Source organism: Dama dama, chromosome X (genome assembly GCF_033118175.1).
Source record: "Dama dama isolate Ldn47 chromosome X, ASM3311817v1, whole genome shotgun sequence".
Classification (NCBI taxonomy): Eukaryota; Metazoa; Chordata; class Mammalia; order Artiodactyla; family Cervidae; genus Dama; species Dama dama.
In genome coordinates this window covers 122790846-122810662 of record NC_083714.1, presented here as the reverse complement: position 1 = coordinate 122810662, position 19817 = coordinate 122790846, and the positions used below count along the sequence as shown (strand labels likewise).

Here is a 19817-nt window from a genome sequence, read left to right as displayed (position 1 = left end):
AAATCCCATGGACAGAGGAGCCTGGCGAGCTCCAGTCCATGGGGTTGCAAAGAGTCAGACACGACTGAGTGACTAAGCACAGCACATTTATTTATTTTAATTGGAGGATAATTACTTTACAATATTGTGATGGTTTTTGCCGAAGGCCCACCCCAACCACAGAGCTCCCTTAAGTGGCTTAGGCATCTATGGAAACCTCTTTGGCTTTCATCATTCCTTCACAAAGGTTGTTCCCAACAGGCCCCCATAAACTCACCAGTCTCCATCTCACAGTCACCTTCCTCAAGGCAGCTGAATTAACTCAATCACCCGTTGTATGGTCAGGGCACTGCTGTGGAGCAGGGTAGGCAAACTTCTTTTGTGGAAGGAAAGATAGTGTTTTTGGCTTCGGTTGACCATATGTTCTCCATGACATTTACTGAGCTTTGCCTTTCTAGTGTGAAAGCAGCCATAAAGAATACAGAAATGAATAGATATGGCTTTGCTCCAATGAAGCCTTGTTTAATGGACACTGAATTAGAATATCATAATTCTCATGTCATAAAATATTCTTCCTTTTATTTTAAAATGGCTGAAAAAATTCTTAGCTCATGGGAGTTCAAAGGATGTAACCAGGTGTATTGTGGTCATCGTTTCATAATATGCAAATAGCAAATCATGTTGTGCATGTGAAACTAATGTATTGTATGCAGATTGTTGTTGGTGCTGTTGTTTAATTGATACATTGTGTCTAACTCTTTGCGACCCCATGGACTATAGCCCACCAGGCTCCTCTGTCCAGTGGGATTCTCCAGGCAAGAATACTGGAGTGGGTTGCCATGCTTTCCTCCAGGGGATCTTCCCAACCCAAGGATCGAACTCATGTCTCCTGCATTGATAGACAGATTCTTTACCACTGAGCCACCGGGGAAACCCTCTCAGTAAAAGAAACAGGTGGCAGGCTAGATTTGGCCAATGAGTCATCATTTGCAAGCCCTTGAACTAGAGGAATTAAGTGGAGCAGTGAGACTCTCAAGAAGCTACCATTCTAGTGCATGAATTTACAGAATTTGACACCATGAGATCCTAGAGCTTGTAAGAGAATACAAAAGACCCCTTCCTGGCTCCAGAAGGGACAAGAGAGCATGTAGAAAAAGAAGAGAAAAATGGGAAAAATAAGATGCATAATTCTTTTTCAAGCTTAGTACCACCAAGAAAATCAAACACGGCAAAATAAAGCAGTAGTTTAATGTTCAATATGTGGTATTTTCCCTTTTAGAGAACTTCATCCTCCCAGTAAACAGAATCAGATTTGAGTGGCTGTATTTGAGGTTGTAGCTAAGTAATCATTAAAAAAATAAAAGCACAATTGCAATTAGCTACTATTTTCATCTTTATAAAGAATATATTTTTAAATGATCTGGAAAATAGATACAAATGTATTTTTTGAAAACTGTTTGAACCTGTCTTTCTACCCAAATGTAGCAGCCTTCAGTGGTCCATTTCCTTCAAGAAGAAACAACTTGGAGGATTTTACTTGGGTGACAAACATATGCTTAACTCCCTACCCTGAAACCTTTGGCTTTTAGTTTTGCCATGGTGTGCATTCTTCTTTTTTAAATTTATTTATTTATTTTAATTGAAAGATAATTTCTTTACAGAATTTTGTTGTTTTCTACCGAATATCAACATGAATCAGCCATAGGTATACATATATCCCCTCCCTCTTGAACCTCCCTCCCATCTCCCTCCCATTGCACCCCTCTAGGTTGACACAGAGCCCCTATTTGAGTTTCCTGAGCAATACAGCAAATTCCCATTCGCTATCTATTTCACATATGGTGATGGAAGTTTCCATGTTACTCTTTCCATACATCTCACCCTCTCCTCCCCTCTCCCCATGTCCATAAGTCTGTTCTCTATGTCTGTTTCTCCATTGCTGCCCTGCAAATAAATTCTTTGGTACCATCTTTATAGATTCCATATATATGCGTTAATATATGATATTTATCTTTTTCTTTCTGACTTACTTCACTCTGTATAATAGGCTCTAGGTTCATCTACCTCATTAGAACTGACTCAAATGTGTTCCTTTTTATGGCTGAGTAATATTCCATTGTGTATATGTACCACAACTTCTTTATCTATTCTATCTATCAATGGACATCTAGGTTGTTTCCATGTTCTAGCTATTGTAAATAGTGTTGCAATGAAGAGTGGGATACGTGTGTCTTTTTTAATTTTGGTTTACTCAGGATACTTGCCTAGGAGTGGGATTGCTGAGTCATATGGCGGTTTTTTAAGGACTCTCCATACATTGTATGTGTCCTTACTTGGTTTGTCTTCTTTTTCCTTTTCTGTATTCCCTTATATGAATCATACCTTCTTTTTTGATCATTTTTATTTTTGCTTTGTTTCCGTACAGCCCTCACTTGGAAGTCATTATAGCTCCTCTCCCCACATTCCTTCACGTGTAATATTATGAGATTTCCTCTTAATTCATACCTGATCTGCAACCAACCTTTTCTTCTCTACCCCTTGCCAACCCCTTCCTGCACATTCTCAGAATAAATGAATACTTGTTGCTTAGGATTTGAGTAGTTGAGAAAGAGCAGTGGAAGCACCCTCTCTATGGATTCACATTGCTATACTGAGAAATATGGAGACTCGGTGTGCTGATTTCGGTTGACCCATACTGTAATAGGCGGTTAATGACGATATCCCTGGCTTTCGAGATCTCCAGGTTCTTCTCTATAGAGACTTGAATACTGATTTGGTCCACGTTTGTCATGATGAGTTCAGATGCCAGAATCTGGGTAGGTGAACTGTCATGAAACCCAGTGTCCATAAAGTACTGCTTATACAACTCCACCAGCTTCTGCTCCAGGTATTCATTCAGCACCGCATTCGAAATAGGCTTCTGCATTTGCAGGCTGTTTTTCTCTTTGATGCTGGTTATTCTCCAGTAGGATGAATACCGCTGGATAGGGGTGGGTGGCAAGTCGCTGGGCTGAGTGGACATGGAATCCTCCATGGACAAAGGAATCTCAGATGATTTCAGCAAAGGACCATATTGAAAACTGCCCTCAGAGGGGAAATCGGTTGTCACTGAATTAATGGCCATCACCTGGCCCCCTGCAATCTGTAAGTCATTGTAATTCTTGCAGATACTCTTGCAGGAAGGTGGGACCAAGTAGGTCTCTTTGCTGGTGTCTCTGTATAGTTCAACTGCGGCCAAGTTTGGGCTTTCATACACAGGATTGGGGTTTGTTTGCAGTACTGTGATTCTCGGATTTCTACTATGTTGGCTCTCTCTTGAATACACTGAAGAAATGATCTTGCCAGAGGATTTGCAGCTCACATAGAGATTTTGGACTTGTGTTTCATCCACGGAGGAATAGGAAAGACTGGCAGCTGCTGTGGCTTCCATCTCCTCTTCCTTTTCCTCAGCCACTTGCTCATTAGAAGATGGATAACTCCACTGGATGTCATTCCGGTACGCAAGTCCACTGAGATAGCCTTCTGACAGCATTCTGGAAAGAGAGTGTGTGAGTTACAATGGGGGACAAGAAGATGGGAGTCTCACAAATGGGCAGCTGTGCTATCAAGAAAGTAAAGGGCAATAAATAAGTTGATTTCATTCATTCCCCAAGCTCTTACTCATTCTGTACCTGCTGTGGTACCACAGCGCTGGCGTGTGCTGGAGGTATAAAGATGAAATGGACACAGTTCCCTCCTTCAACAAGTTTCTGAGTAACAACCTGGGGTAAAAGAGGAGAGATGACAGGCTATGTCCCAGAGAAGGTGGCATTTCAGATAAACTGAAGCCTAGGAGTTCAATCCCTAGTCACAGAGTTATAAGAAATTGATGAGATGGCCTTACATGGCATATATGAGACACTGAGCCTAAGAAGAGAGGGCTGGGGATGTCGACTGAAGTTGAACCCTAAAGGGCCTTGGGAGTCAGGCAGGGGCATCTGCCTTCTGCCCTGAAGGAAATGGAGAGTGATTGAGTAGCTGCAAACTGGGGAAGCAGCATCACTAGTGGGTTATAGGAAAACGAGGGAATTGGTGGCAGATTCTACTGAAAATGAGAGCTATATCTTGCTCATCACCGTATTTTATTCTTGGGAGCTAGCGCAGGTGTCTGCCTTGAGGAGGAAATCAAAGGATCCTTAACTTGAATGAAATAATGAACAGCAGTGGCAGGGTATGAAATTAACTCACTGTCAACCTGTCATGAAGGACCATGAAGCCTTCATCTCCCTTTGCTGCCCAGGATGGCTTTCTTGCTCTCTCCGTCCTAGTTTTTACTGTATGTCCTGGAAATGTTCCTGTGCCTGACTGACGTGTTTACCTCTACCCCAGTTACCAGGGAACTTTTCTGTGGGCTTTTCCTCTGCCTGCACCCGCCCCCTCCCACTGTCAGCAGTTCTCACTGGATTCTAAGGTGACGAGAATAGTACTCTTGCCTGGAAACTCGCATGGATGGAGGAGCCTGTAGGCTGCAGTCCATGGGGTCACTAAGAGTGAGACATGACTGAGTGACTTCACTTTCACTTTTCACTTTCATGCATTGGAGAAGGAAATGGCAGCCTACTCCAGTGTTCTTGCCTGGAGAATCCCAGGGACGGGGGAGCCTGGTGGGCTGCCGTCTATGGGGTTGCACAGAGTCGGACACGACTGAAGCGATTTAGCAGCAGCAGCAGCAGGATAGGCTGGGGGCTTCCCAAGTGGCTCAGTGGTAAAGAATCCACCTGCCAATGCAGGAAACCCAGATTAGATTCCTGGGATGAGAAGATCCCCTGGAGAAGGAAATGGCAACCCACTCTAGTATCCTTGCCCGGGAAATCCCATGAACAGAAGAGCCTGGCAGGTTACAGTCTGGGGGGTTGCAGAGAATCAGACATGACTGAGTGACTTAACAGCAGCAGCAGAATAGGCTGGAAATCCACAGCTGCATTTTCCAAAAAAGACACTCTTGTCAGTGGAACAACAGACAAGAGCAAAGAGAACTGACCTGGTTTGGCCTCAAGGGCTGGGCTTCTAAAACAGACCCATTAATTTGAGCCTGAAATTGACAGGTCATATTAGAAAAGGATTATCTTAACCCTAAGGATTCTTTTTTTTTTAATTTTTGCATCTCTTTTATATTTATGAAGTTATTTTCCAAGTTAACGTTTTAATTGTATAAAGTTAGTATTATGAACGTAATGTACTTAGTGGGCTTCCCTGGTGGCTCAGTGATAAAGAATCTGCCTGCCAAGGAGGAGATGTGGGATCTAGCCCTGAGTGGGGAAGATCCCCTGGAAAAGGAAATGGCAACCCACTCCAGTATTCTTGCTGGGAAATCTCATGGACAGAAGAGTCTGATGGGCTACAGTCCATGGGGTCGAAAAGAGCTGGGCGTGACTTAGCGACTAAACCACAACCACCAATGTTTTCAGTGTTTATTTCTTTTAGGGGGAACTATTCCAAAATATGTTCAGAAGATTTATTAATGATTTAAATGTTTACTGTATTCCAGGCACTGGCATGTACCATGAAGCTACAAAGTTAAAGGTCTTCAACACATCTGTGAAGTGATTCTTGTCTGCTGGACACACTTATAACAGTAAGAAAATGTTCTTTCCAAAAGAAATTTGTGTGGTTCTGTTCTTAACAAACTGAACATCCAGTTGAAAAGGCAAATCTTCTATACATGAGAAGATAATTAACAGAGCAAGAAGGTTTATCCTAAGGCTTCCTAGTGATGCAGTGACCTCACGACCCTCCCACTTCACTCCACCCAGATTGCAAGTGGGGTCTTCTACCTTCAGGACCTAAGACTATCATTGTGGAAAATCAGAGCAAAACCACATCTCCCAGCTTTTGACTTGCTAAAGAATCTTTAGAAAGTCTTGGTAGAAATCATAGTTTTAGAGAAATGAATTTGGGGATTCCATAACCTGAGCTTTTACCTTTCAGAATCCAGAACCCTAAATGACTGACGGCTCGGTCACTGAGCCAAGTGGCTCAGTGGTAAAGAATCTGCCTGCAATGCAAGAGACCCGGGTTCGATCCCTGGGTCGGAAAGATCCACTGGAGAAGGAAATGGCGACCCACTCCAGTATTCTTCTCTGGGAAATCCATGGATAGAGGAGGCTGGTGGGCTATAGTCCATGAGGTTGCAAGAGTTGAACGCAACTAAGCCACTACCAAATGACTTAGGGCATCATATTGACATATCAACAATAGACTCAGTGGATGGAATCCCTGTGGAGGGAAAGAGGATGGCACAAGACAGATTAGGGGAGCCCTGAGTAGATGAGGCCTGTGCCCTAACCCCCACGTAGAACCTGAGGAACAGGAGGAAAACCAACCAAATGGAATGCCCGGGTGGACCAGCCTAAGGCTGCCTTGTAAAGTCTGCTTAGGTACCAGCATGCTGCCCAGAGCCTGCAAACCTGGTGAAAACCTCCATTGGGGATGGGCAGATTGCAGACATGATAGTTGTAGAATGTTAACCAGGGGCCAGGTGAATGATGAGAACTTACCATGGATGCTCATGTGACTACGTGACAACAACCAGAAATGTCCCCACTGCGCCACCTCCCTCCCACCCCCAGCATCCCCAGCTGATGCTATGGCTTTATGGAAGCAAGCTGGAATTCAGAGGCCAGCCCAAGCCAAAGGGACCCCTGAAGTGACTGTGATTACTCAGAATATGAGCCCAAAAGCAAGATCACACTGAGGGAGAGAAAAGCAAAGATTTTTAGGAAAAATAATGGATTAGACATATACCTGTATTCTTTATCCCCCTCCAAACTTCACTAAAACAACAGTAAATTGTTTTTTTTTTAATATAATACATGAGAAAAGGGAGAACAAGAGAAGAGACTAGAGCAGTTATACTTTAGAAACTGGAAAGCAGTAGATCAGGGGTAGATGACTTAGAGAAGCAAATGAAAAATCTAGACCAGTACAGTCCAAGAGAATTTTCTTGGATGATAGATTGATCTACATATGTGTTGTCCAAAATATTAACAGCCATATGTGACTACTAAGCACTTGAAATGTGGCTAATGAAACTGAATTTCACTAATTAATTAACTTCATTTAATTGAAACTAAAAATACCATGTGGCTAAGGTATTGGACAACACAGACTTAGAAGATCATCAAGGTGATAATGCAAAATCATTCTTGAGTCCCCCTTGTTCCCATTCAGCCATTATCCCAAATCACCTGTTTATCACATTTCTTTTCATATTAAATCATAGTGGATTCTTCTCTCATTTTATGCGGCTGATGTGTATAAGTTCTCCAGATAACCTCTGCTCGTTCACAGTAGTGAAGGAAGTGGATTTTGTTTTGAGTAATGGCCAATACCTGGATTCGATCCCTGAGTCAGGAAGATCCCCTGGAGAAGGGCATGGCAACCCACTCCAGTATTCTTGCGTGGAAAATCCCACGGACAGAGGAGCCTGGCGGGCTATATATAGGCCATGGGGTCACAAAGAGTCGGATGTGACTGAGCAACTAACACACACATAAAAGCCTCTTTGCCCTATTTATCATGGGCTGAGAGCTTTGTTGATACCTTAATTCTGGTAGAATAAGAGCCCTACCATAGGGCCCAAGGCAGACCAGTACAGTGGTAAGACCAATGATGGAAAAGCAGAAAATGTGTCCTAATACCAAGGGACAGAGACACCCATGCCTAAAGGAACAAATTCCTATGAGAAAGGAGTGAGAGAAAAGGTCAGGGAGGTATATTGGGACATGCAAGGCTGAGGACTTTAAGTTTACGCTGAAGGCAGTACAAACCTCTGGAAGGTAACCAAGGTTTTTCAAGGCATGATGTGATCTATGAATAAAGGGCAAGATGAATGTCAGCAGAATGAAATTGGAGTCCAGGACCCAGGTTAGGAGCTTCTGGATTCATGCCCACCTGAGCTGTTTAGGGGCAGGAGCCAAGAGTAAGGAAGCAGAAAAGGAAGAGAAGCAATGAACTTGAGAGGCCATGACTCCTGGACTTGGTAGTGAAGAAGAGAGAGGAGTCAGAAGTAACTGCCTCTAGGCATGCTGACAGTTGACACCAGCATTGACCAAAATGGAGAGATCAGGAGAAGGAGCCAGGAAAGGAGCTGATGGGTTTACTTCAGTTCGTCTTGAGTCAGACGCGGGGTAACTGGGTGCAGGTGTCTAACCGTGCACTGGAGATTCAATCAGGGAACTCATTAGAAGGCTTACTCTCAGTCAACAGTGACGTCGTCTCCCAAGTGTGAGCTGCAGGATTTTCTATCTGGAGGCTTGAGAAGCTTGTAGAGGTAATAATTTCTGTGGGGAACCTGCCTTGAACAGTACAAGGAGTAATGAGCCGCAACAAGCTCTGCAGTGTCGATAGTGTCACAGAAACTACAAGAACTTCCAACGTGAGCAGGTCACATACTAAAAATCCACATTGGACATTGGAAGGTAAAATTCGGTTGCTATGCAGACTCAAAAAAAACTATTGAACTGGTAGTCAAGAGACTAGAATTCTAGTTCTGATCTTGCTGTGGTTTTAGTCTAGTTAATGGCAGGTCTATAACAGAGCTAGCATTTACACTAGCTACAACCCAGACACTGTTCTAAGTGCCTTTTATGTACTAAATCAATGAATCCTCACAAAAATTCAAAGATGCAGGTACTATTATTCTCATTTTCTGTGTATCGAAATTAAGTACTATGTCCATAACCAGCAGGCATTCAAATGCTGATCAGTCAGAAAACAGAGCCCGCTAGAATCCCCTGGTAGTTCAATGGTTAGAACTCCACACTTCCACTGCAGAGGACCTGGGTTCAGTCCCTGGTTGGGGAGCTAAGATCCCACAAGCTGCACAGCATGGACAAAAATAGGAAAGGAAACAGGGCCCACGCTTGCATGTCAGTTAACCTCTCAGAGACTCAACTTCTTATCCGTAAACTGAGAATGTGGGATTATTATAGAATCCCCTCAAACTTTAATATTGCATGGGCTTTTGACTATATTAAGAGAAGAAAATAAGTGAGGTAAGCATTGCCTGTGCGCATGCGTCAGTCGTGTCCGACTCTTTGCGACCCTATGGACTGTAGCCCACCAGGCTCCTCTGTCCATGGGATTCTCCAGGCAAGAACACTCGAGTGGGTTTCCATGCCCTCCTCCAAGGGGTCTTTCAGACCCAGGGATCGAACCTGTGTCTCCTGCATCTTCTGCATTGCAGGCAGATTCTTTACCGCTTAGCCATCAGGAAGCCCGAGGTATTACTCAGAATCAAAATCTGTTTCTGAAAATGAGCAGCAGAGGGCAGCAGAAAGCATGCTAGAGCAGCTTTTGCAAGATTTTTCTCAAGCTGTGGAGAGAGTAATGTGTGAAACTCCTAAATTATACATATGTTAACTCATTTGATCTTTATAAAATCCCTTTAATGTACCACTAGAATTAGAATAGTACTATGTATCATGATATCTTAAAATTTTAAAAGAGAGAAAGTTATTTGGGTTTATTTTGATTAATTGTTGGCATTTTTCTTAATAAACTTCAGTAATTACAAAATTTTTAGAAGACCTCACTCTTCAAAGTTGTACTTCAAATAAATATTTGACTTAATTTTATCCGAGATGGTAAAACATAAGTCAATGGATTATTTCAATTGTTCAAAGATATTTTATCACTTGCATTTTTATTTCTCATCATAGAAAAGATAGAGACCGAGATACATCTGGGGAATTTTCCATGACTGAGTAAGAGTTTGAGGGAAAATGGATACATGTGTGTGTATAGCTGAGTCCCTTCACTGCTCCCCAGAAACTGTCACAACATCGTTCATCGGCTCTACCCCAAACCAAAATAAAAAGAAAAAAAAAATTTTGAAGTGTGAAGGAAAAGACTTTCAAGGACATTTGCAGATGAGATGTTCTAGACAAATTTAGCCTCCATTAATCATTACCAGACAGGGGAATACCAAAATTAACCTGCTGTGCAAATTCACAACTTAGAAATATGTACTGAAGTGCAGCACATTGTTAAATCATTTACTTGGATTTCAGAAGAAATCGTAATATGAATTCTTCCTTCTATATTAGCACTTTTCAGAAAACTGTCATTATAACTCTGTACATAGACATACTTTTAATTTACCTTCAAACAACACAAGCATGGATTTAAAGAGAAAAATTCAAGAGGGAAGAGACTGGTAAGAGGAAATGTTTGGAAAAACCCAACTTAGGGTTCAGAAAACTTTTTCTATAAATGGCCGAATATTTAATATTTTAGGTGTCTGTCACAACTAGTCAACTTGGCCATCATAGCAGGATAGCAGTGAGAGACAGCATGTAAACAAATGGGTGTGGCTGTGTTCCAGTAAAACTTTATTTACAAAAACAAAGGGCCAATTTGACCCACAGGTTATGGCTTGCCTATCCTGACCTAAATTGAAAAGCAGGTGCAATAACTGGGATAGGACACAATAATAATCACAGTTGTGTTGGGTGCTTTCCAACCATTACCCCTAAACTTCCAGTAGCACTGCACTGTTAGATGTTATCATTATCCAGGTTTTCCAAATGAGAAAACTGAGATTAAGATAGGGCAATACATGTAAATCCATGGCTGATTCATGTCAATGTATGGCAAAACCCACTACAATATTGTAAAGTAATTAGCCTCCAACTAATAAAAATAAATGGAAAAAAAAAACAAAAATAAAAGAACATCCAATTAGCATTAGGTAACTTTCTTTAAAAAAAAAAAGATAGGACAAATGACCTTCCCAAGATCACAAAGCAAGTAAGTAGTAGAGGCAAGATTCAAGTTCAGATTTTCTAACCCCGAAGTGTGTGGTCTATTCTTAAAACATTACACTAATGCCTAGTTGAGAGCAGTTAATATTGCACAGTCATGAGAAGCAATTAGTCCTTCCAGGAAAAGGGTACCAGTCCCGACTCTTACGTAATAACAACCGTTGCCGAAGAAGGGAAGTAAAATGCAGTGAAATATAGAAAGAAAAGCTAAGAATACAGCCAGTGCCCACCCCACAGTGCTACATGCTTGAGTCAGTTGTGTATCAGTGTTCATATGTCTTTGAGATATAGAAATAATTTCTATTCTGCTCTTTCTAAAAAATTTTTTTCTTTAAAAAGTGTTTTTACTTGGAGGATAATTGCTTTACAATGTAGCATTTGGTTTCTGCTGTACAACAGCATGAATCAGCTATATGTATACATATATCTTCCCCCTCTTGAGCCTCCCTCCCCACCCCTCTCCCCACCTCCCACCCCTCTAGGTCATCACAGAGCATGGAGCTGAACTCCGTGTGTATACAGCAGCTTCCCACTAGCTGTCTATTTTATACATGGTAGGGGAGCCTAACGGGCTACAGTTCTTAGGGTCACAAAGAGTTGGACACACACACACAGTGTATATATGTCAATGCTACTCTCTCAATTCATCCCACCTTCTCCTTACCCCACTGTGTCTACATATCTGTTTTCTATGTCTGTGCCTCTCTTTCTACCCTGCAAATAGGTTCCTCAGTACCATCTTTCTATATTCCATATATGTGCATTGATCTACGATATTTGTTTTTCTAACTTCACTCTGTATGATGGCCTCTAGGTTCACCCACATTCGTCTGCTCTTTTAATCTAACCATATGACCACTTTCCTTAACTATTCCCACTGCTGTAGCCTGGCATTGCCTTGCCCTTAACTTTACAACCACAGGGTAATTTAATATTACAGATATCCTGTTTAAATATCAACAGCTCCCCATTACCTCCAGGATAAAGTCCACACATGTTAGGCCCTTGTGATACATGGTTCTTATTTGCCTTCTTCATCTCAATCTCTGCCTGTCCTCACAGGACCCAGGACCCCAGCCATGTTGGACTCCTCCCAGTTCACCCACACCCCATGCCCAACCCAGGCATTCATGCCCTTCTTCCTCTGTCCGAGAGCCCTGTTTCCCTATCCATCCCCATTGCACCACCACCCATCAAGTCTCATATCTCAACATTCCAGAGCCCCTGGCCATCCATTCAAAATCCTTGTCCCTAAATTAGAAAGAAATTCTAAGTTCTTGTCTCTCCTACCCCAATATATTTATCAGGATTGCACAGAACCTCAGCAAAATCCAGCTGCTACCTTGAACAGTGAAATAAATTATTGAGACGGTCCTTTAAATGGAGTAACTGGCAATTGTAGCAAAAGAAAAGCAGGAAGATGGAGGATTGGTAGGAAGTGGGGGTATTGGGGGATGATACGGTGGCAGAAGAGATCCTGTCCTTAAAAAGACAGTTTGCATGTATGCGAACTAAGACTTCTGAGAAGCTAGGTGGTTGAGACAGTGCAGAGAAGACCTCCATAGCCACACAAAAATGGAGGCACTAGATGGGACTGCCTCAGGGCATCATGTATGTAACGTCACAGAAATAGGGACAGGAAAATGTTATTGTCTGTTTAATAGATGATCTTGAACCTAGCTAGCTGGGGTGCGGTTTAGTTCCCATCTCTCAGCATGCCTGCTTATGTAGGTCTGCCTTTTCATGGAAAATAACAGGCACAACTTATGTTAGCAAGTAATTTCTCATAGTAGACATGAAGGTTTTTCTTGCTTGTTGACTATGTGCAACTTCATGTGCCTCCAGGAATGTTTTCCCAGGTCAGATTTGGAGAAAACGAATTGTCTTTCAAGTAGCTTGGGCCAATTTATTCTCTCACCATCAGTGTCTAAAATTAACTGTTTCCACTGATATTCTTCAATACACTATTACTTTTTTTAAATTTTCCGATCAGATGAGCACATTTATTTTTGCCTCATATTTATAGTGAAGCAAGCTGTCTTGTTAAGATTATATGTAGGTGACATACCAGAAATGTTATTTTTTCATAATGCCTCCATCCCCAAAATACTCTATTTCATCTCTTCATTTCTTTATTTCCCCTATAATCTAAATTTTAGATCCTTTCATTCCAATCTATGTTTTTTAAAGATCTTGATTTGGGGGACTTGCAAATAAACCACTGAAAGGTTATCATTGAAAAACTTGAATATTACTTTGTTCTTAATCTAGTTATAATAATGAAACTAAACCTATGTTACATCAGGTTTTTTTTCCAATGCATAATACAAGAACTTTACCCAAACAAGGTGTTTCTTTGGATCTCCTGCATTTTCCTGACTCTTATCTTTGAAAGTAACATGTTCTTTAGAGCTGAAAATAACCATTCACTTAATCATACACCTTGGTTTATGTCCCTGTTATTTCATATTCTGTGGTATTTGTTGATGGAGGTTCTAAAATATTCCTTATTTTGTTTCATTTCCTGTTATAAAACATATAATTTGAGATTACCGATTCTTCTGTCAAACATGAAGTGATTCTTACTTAATGAGTTAGTTCCCAAAACTCTAATTTTTTTTTTAATTATTAATTGGAGGCTATTACTTCACAACATTTCAGTGGGTTTTGTCATACATTGATATGAATCAGCCATAGATTTACACGTATTCCCCATCCCGATCCCCCCTCCCACCTCCCTCTCCACCCGATTCCTCTGGGTCTTCCCAGTGCACCAGGCCCGAGCACTTGTCTCATGCATCCCACCTGGGCTGGTGATCTGTTTCACCATAGATAATATACATGCTGTTCTTTCAAAACATCCCACCCTCACCTTCTCCCACAGAGTTCAAAAGTCTGTTCTGTATTTCTGTGTCTCTTTTTCTGCCAAAACTCTAATTTGATGGCTAAAATAATCGTAAGTCAAAAGGCCTCTGTTTTCCATATTAACATCAGCAAGTAAATAATTTTCTGCTCAGTTCTACTTAGATCCTTATGAACAAAGGGAACAGCTACTTTCAGGGGCTTTATCTGGATATAAATTTCCTTATTTCAGAAAATATAAATTTTGATGCAGATATATTAGTAAATATATTTTTGTCATAGTTTGGATTTTTCTTCATATGCTGTCTTTATGTCTCACAAACAGAAAAATGAAAGTTTTTGATCACTTGGAATTACTTTAAAAGTATTTTGATACTAATGAAAGGACGAAAAAATAAGAAAAGCAATCATGATAGAATTGATACTAAATCTCCTTGGTGTTATAATTCTTAATTGTTAATTATATTGTTAATTATGGCTATTACCATTAACATTTACTTAATTGTAAGCATATCAACCAAAGGCAATGCAAGACTGAATCCTGAATTAAAAAACTCTCTAGAGGACATGTGGATAATTAGAGAAATTTGACTATGGATCAACTATTAGATAATAGTATTAAGATTAAATTTCCTTAGCATTATAGTCATGCAGAAGATTACTCTTTTTCTTAGGAGATATGGGTCAAAAATTTGAGGGTACTGTCCTGAAATCAACAATATACTTTCAAATAGTTCAGGAAAGAAAACAACCTGTGTATGTGTGTGTTTATGTATATGTACAGAGAGAGAGAGAGACATAGCAGGAGAAAAAATAAATGTGACGAAATGCTACAAGTGATTACTAGAAACGTGTGTGCATTGCACTATTGAACGTGTGTTCATTGATAGAAACGTTTGTTCATTGAAGTATTTTTTCCATTTTTCAATAAGATTGAAACTTTGCAAAAAAAAATTGGAAGGAAAGTAACTACAGTTAGTTAATGAAGGGAAATTTACATTCTATTGTGCTTATGAAGAGCTCAGAGGGACAATATCTTATATATCTAAGATAATCATTAGGTCTGTGGTTGGAAATGTTCTAGTAACTTGAAATAACTATTGAAAACATCACTTTGCTCTGAAATAATAAAATTAGCTCACATATGTAGATCCCCCAAATTACCATTATAATATGAATGTTTTACACAAATTTGAAATACTCTCCACTCCTCCAGAAAGCTTCTCAAGCTCGGAAACACGAGCTTCTTACAACTGATGTACACAAAAAATGATCTAAAAATATGAGTATGAATATTCTGGTCAAATCAAGTTTATATTCAAGCACATAAAGATGTGCTCAAAAAAAGAATGAGCAGATATAAAGATAATTCAAACAAAAGCCCACTTGTGCATGTACTGTCTTTAATACCAATAGGGAGACTTTTCCCAAATCACCCAGATGGCAATTTGAAAAGCCTCATCACTGTCAATCACATTTACTTAGCGTATATCCTGCCACACAGAAAAACACTTATCACAACTTTATCCAGCGAATAATTGAGAGTCACATTGGAATTTATTGTCATTGTATTCATCTCTAAAACTATGTTCCTGTGACCAAATTTGAGTTGTTCTGTCCCTGCAAAATTCTGCTTAGGTTTTTAGGCCTTCTTTAAAAGACGCAGATGCTAAACCCATGTAGAAATTAGCAAACAGTGACTGAAGAAATGACATAACAAATACTTGATCATATCAGTCAAAATTTTAAGTAAAAAAGTTTTAGAAATGTCCAAAATGTGAGTCTGAGGTAAGAGAAGTGGAGGGTTTGGCTTAATTTCTCTTCATTGTCTAACTCCATTGAATACTTGCTTACATTCCCACTCACTTCTGACCTGGTAAATGAGAAAAGCATTTTAGATGTCATGAGATTGGATCTGAGTTCTGCTGATAAAGGGTTAAGAAAGGGTGAGAAGAGAAATGACAGATAGAGTTCACAGTCATAGGGTTTGTTGCCTCCTTTGCTTACCTTCACTAACCAGTCCGTGCCTTTGGTCCTGGAGAAATACCACGATTGACCATATAGAGATGAATAAGCCAGCCAGTGCTTTGACCAGAAATGTTCGCAAGCCTTTGGTGAGTCTACTTTCCCTGATAAAACCAATAAACTAAGTTGGTCATTGCCCTTGCCATTCTTTTTATAACTGATCCTATGGAAAAAGTTGTTTTTGCTCAAGTCTGATTTGTGCTAAAGAAGAGTGGGAAGTCCCAAGAAGGGGGGAGGCAATAACTGACAAACCCACATCAAGCCACAGAATGGTGTTTCTTCCCCTTTTTGAAAAATGAAACCTATCTATGAAACTGCCTCTTGTTAAAATAGTTTATTGCTTCATGTTATGTAAGAACCCTCTAAACATAAATGTATTCCTCTAACAAATTCCCTGGGACCCCTCTCCCAAAAGAGAGCCAAGTCAAAGATGATTTCTCAAATTCTGTCTCATCATTAGCCTTTAATTTTTAAGAAGTATTATTTCTCAGTTGGACTCATAATTTTAAAAAATGCAAATGAAAAAAGTTTTCTCTCTCAAATTAACCAAGGTTTAAAAATTCAATAGTACCCTGAGTGAGCAAGGTTGTGGGGAAGGAGGCACTCTCATACACTATTGGTGAGATCATAAACATTTTCAAAAGGCAATTTTCCAGTATCTGTTATTTTCCAAAATTTTAAATATTCATACCCTTTGACCCAACAATACCATTTCTAAAAGTTATCCATAAGATATATTTGCACCTGTACACAAAGATATGTTAAAAGATATTTGTGGCAACTTTAAGAAACAACCGAGAAAAAATATTCATAAATACGATATTGTCCAAATACCTGGGAGTATATCCCTACTGTAGAAAATTAGTGAGGTAATTTTATGTCTAATAATAGGAAAAAATCTCCAAGATACATTGTTTAAAAAGAGCATGGAAGACATAATATGCTCTAATTTGTATTTTTAAAGCATAGACTATTTCTATAGGGATATACAAGAAACTAGAAACAACCAATTGTCTTTTGGAAATGAATCTTAATTTTCTACACTATATCTTTTTGAAGTTTCTACTGTGTATATGTATAACTTTTCCATTTTAAAAAATAGTATTTTAAGTCACATTTAATTTTAATGCTCAAATGAATCTTTACTGAGTCTGTATCTTTACTGGAGGACAGAGAAGTCTATCTGCAAATGGGTCAGTTATTCTAGCCCAAAAGCAGAAAAATATTTACAGTTCTCAAAATAATTTCACTAGTTTACCCTGATGGCTTCAATTAAACTAAGAAAGAGTAATCCTGTCCCAAATAATATCTGCTTCTGTTATCTTTTTCTACCTAACTCTAATCAAACCTAAATTCCAGACTCTGAATATGTAAACATTTCCACTTCAGTTCAATTCAGTTGCTCAGACGTGTCTGACTCTTTGCAACCCCGTGGACTGCAGCACATCAGGCCTCCCTGTCCATCATCAACTACCGGAGCTTACTCAAATTCCTGTCCAATAAGTCAGTGATGCCATCCAACCATCTTATCCAACCATCTCATCCTCTGTCATCCCCTTGTCCTCCTGCCTTCAATCTTTCCCAGCATCAGGGTCTTTTCCAAAGAGTCAGTTCTTCGCATCAGGTGACCAAAGTATTGGAGTTTCAGCTTCAACACCAGTCCTTCCAATGAGTATTCAGGACTGATTTCCTTGAGGATCAACTGGTTGGATCTCCTTGCAGTCCAACGAACTCTCAAAAGTCTTCTCCCACACTGCAGTTCAAAAGCATCAATTCTTCGACACTTAGCTTTCTTTATAGTCCAACTCTCACATCCGTACATGACTACTGGGAAAACCACAGCTTTGACTAGATGGACCTTTGTTGGCAAAGTAATGTCTCTGCTTTTTTTTTTTTTCTCTCTTTTGGACATTTTTTTTTTTTTTGACAGTACATGATATGGTTCATATTTATTTGATTTTTTTTAAAATTTTTATTATTATTATTATTTTTTTTCCAGTGGGTTTTGTCATACATTGATATGAATCAGCCATGGATTTACATGTATTCCCAATGCCGATCCCCCCTCCCACCTCCCTCTCCACCCGATCCCTCCAGGTCTTCCCAGTGCACCAGGCCGGGGCACCTGTCTCATGCATCCCACCTGGGCTGGCGATCTGTTTCACCATAGATAGTATACATGCTGTTCTTTTGAAATATCCCACCCTCACATTCTCCCACAAAGTTCAAAAGTCTGCTCTGTATTTCTGTGTCTCCTTTTCTGTCTTGCATATAGGGCCATCGTTATCACCTTTCTAAATTCCATATATATGCGTCAGTATTCTGTAATGTTCTTTATCTTTCTGGCTTACTTCAATCTGCTTTTTAATATGCTGTTTAGATTGGTCATAACTTTTCTTCCAAGGAGCAGGCGTCTTTTTTTTTTTCTCATTGACTCTTTGTTCAGGTCTTTATTCAAGCAAGCATCTTTTAATTTCATGGCTGCAGAGATGGGAATACCACTTAATGAGCTTATTTTATTCACCTTTGACCTATGACTTATCTTGGAAATTTATACCTTTAAAAAGTATACTGTCATTTTATTTCAGTTAAAGTCTTTTTTAATTTGCTGCGTTATTCCATGGAACATTACTTAGATCCATTCAAAAAGGCAATCTCCATGTATGCGCCATAACACAGACAGTTTCTCTATTAGTCCCAAATTTGACTTGACCTGCTACCACTGGAAGGACCAGACTCATTGCCCCAGGGGCAGGTTCATTTGCAGTGTAATCCTCTAAAATCAGGCCTAAGGATGTCTCCAGGTTTTTGAAGCCTGTAAAGCATTTAGCTGGAGGAGGTGGTGAGCGGAATTGGGAGATAGGGTTTGACTGATCCTTTGTATAATAAAGAAGGAAATGGCAACCCACTCCAGTATTCTTGCCTGGAAAATCCCATGGCGGGAGAAGGCTGGTAGGCTACAGTCCATGGGGTCGCAAGAGTCAGACACGACTGAGCGACTTCACTTTCACTTACTTTGTATAAAATAGATAACTAATGAGAACATACTGTATAGCACAGGAAACTATAGTCAGTTCACTGCGGTGACCTGGATGGAAGGAAGTCCAAAAGAGAGGGGATGTATGTATATGTATGGCTGACTCATTTTGTTGTACAGTAGAAACTAACAGAACACTGTAAAGTAACTATACTCCAAAAAAAAGAAAATTAAAAAACTTAGCTGTAAAAAGTCATAGCAACTTCAGGGCCAAACACTGTTTCATTTTATTCTAGTGTAGGTTCAACCATGACCAGGTATACTATGAATATCCTAGAGTGGGTCTGACCTACCTCCAGAAACACTTTCTGATGGGGTCCCTATGAGCTCACCTGCAGTGCATGTCGTTACCACTCTTGGGGGTGATTCCATCTGCTCTTGGTTGGGTTAAGTCACATTTATTGTTTTATTAAAATACAAGCTGCTGAATTTTTATTATAGTCACTCTTGATTTTGTCTCTTAAATTACTCATTTTATGGAAATCATCCTTTTCCGCAAGTATTTCCTGTAATCAAAAAGTTGGCACTACGTCAAGTTTGCTCTTTTGATAAGACTTGAGCTTATGAATTTGGCTTGGAACTGCTTTCTGTTTGCTGACTTTAATATAGCAGAATTACATCCTTTGTAGCTGAAATCTTATAATACAATTTTCTATACATCTGTTGAACGGCTATGCCTCTAAATGGATATTATTCCTGTTATTCAGTTGCTTCTCCTGGTGTCAAAACTTCCTCAAAGCTATTTCCATTATGATATCATCCATACTTACCTCACCCCCAATCCTCATGACTTCCCCTACCCTGTCCACCTCTACTCAATTCTAAGTGCTCTTGCCAGCACTTTCTTCCTCAACATTTTGTCTTTCTGTCACGTTCTACTTGCCAATTGCCAGTTCCAGGTAAGAGCCATCATTGCCTTTCCCATAACTAGAGAACAGTATGTATGTAGATATCAAATATCTATGTGTATGTATATATGCACATACACACAACTGATCAGTTCCCAAATTTATTCCATCAAACTTCAACTCTTTCAGTGTAAATTCTTTGTCTTCCTGAAGTATACTCTCCAGCCATTTTGCCATATAGTTTTCTCTTTTAATATCAAA

General features: G+C 39.8%; 1 protein-coding gene across 1 annotated transcript; it reads right to left on the bottom strand.

Moving 5' to 3' along the window:
* Positions 1 to 1210: 1210 nt before the first annotated feature.
* Positions 1211 to 15896, bottom strand: TASL (TLR adaptor interacting with endolysosomal SLC15A4). Its single transcript, XM_061136293.1, has 2 exons — positions 15654 to 15896; positions 1211 to 3512 (listed from the first exon to the last, which is right to left on the bottom strand). Exon 2 carries the CDS (start codon positions 3509 to 3511, stop codon positions 2609 to 2611), a length of 903 nt encoding a protein of 300 aa, XP_060992276.1. The 5' UTR covers position 3512; positions 15654 to 15896; the 3' UTR covers positions 1211 to 2608.
* Between the last annotated feature and the right edge of the window lie 3921 nt (positions 15897 to 19817).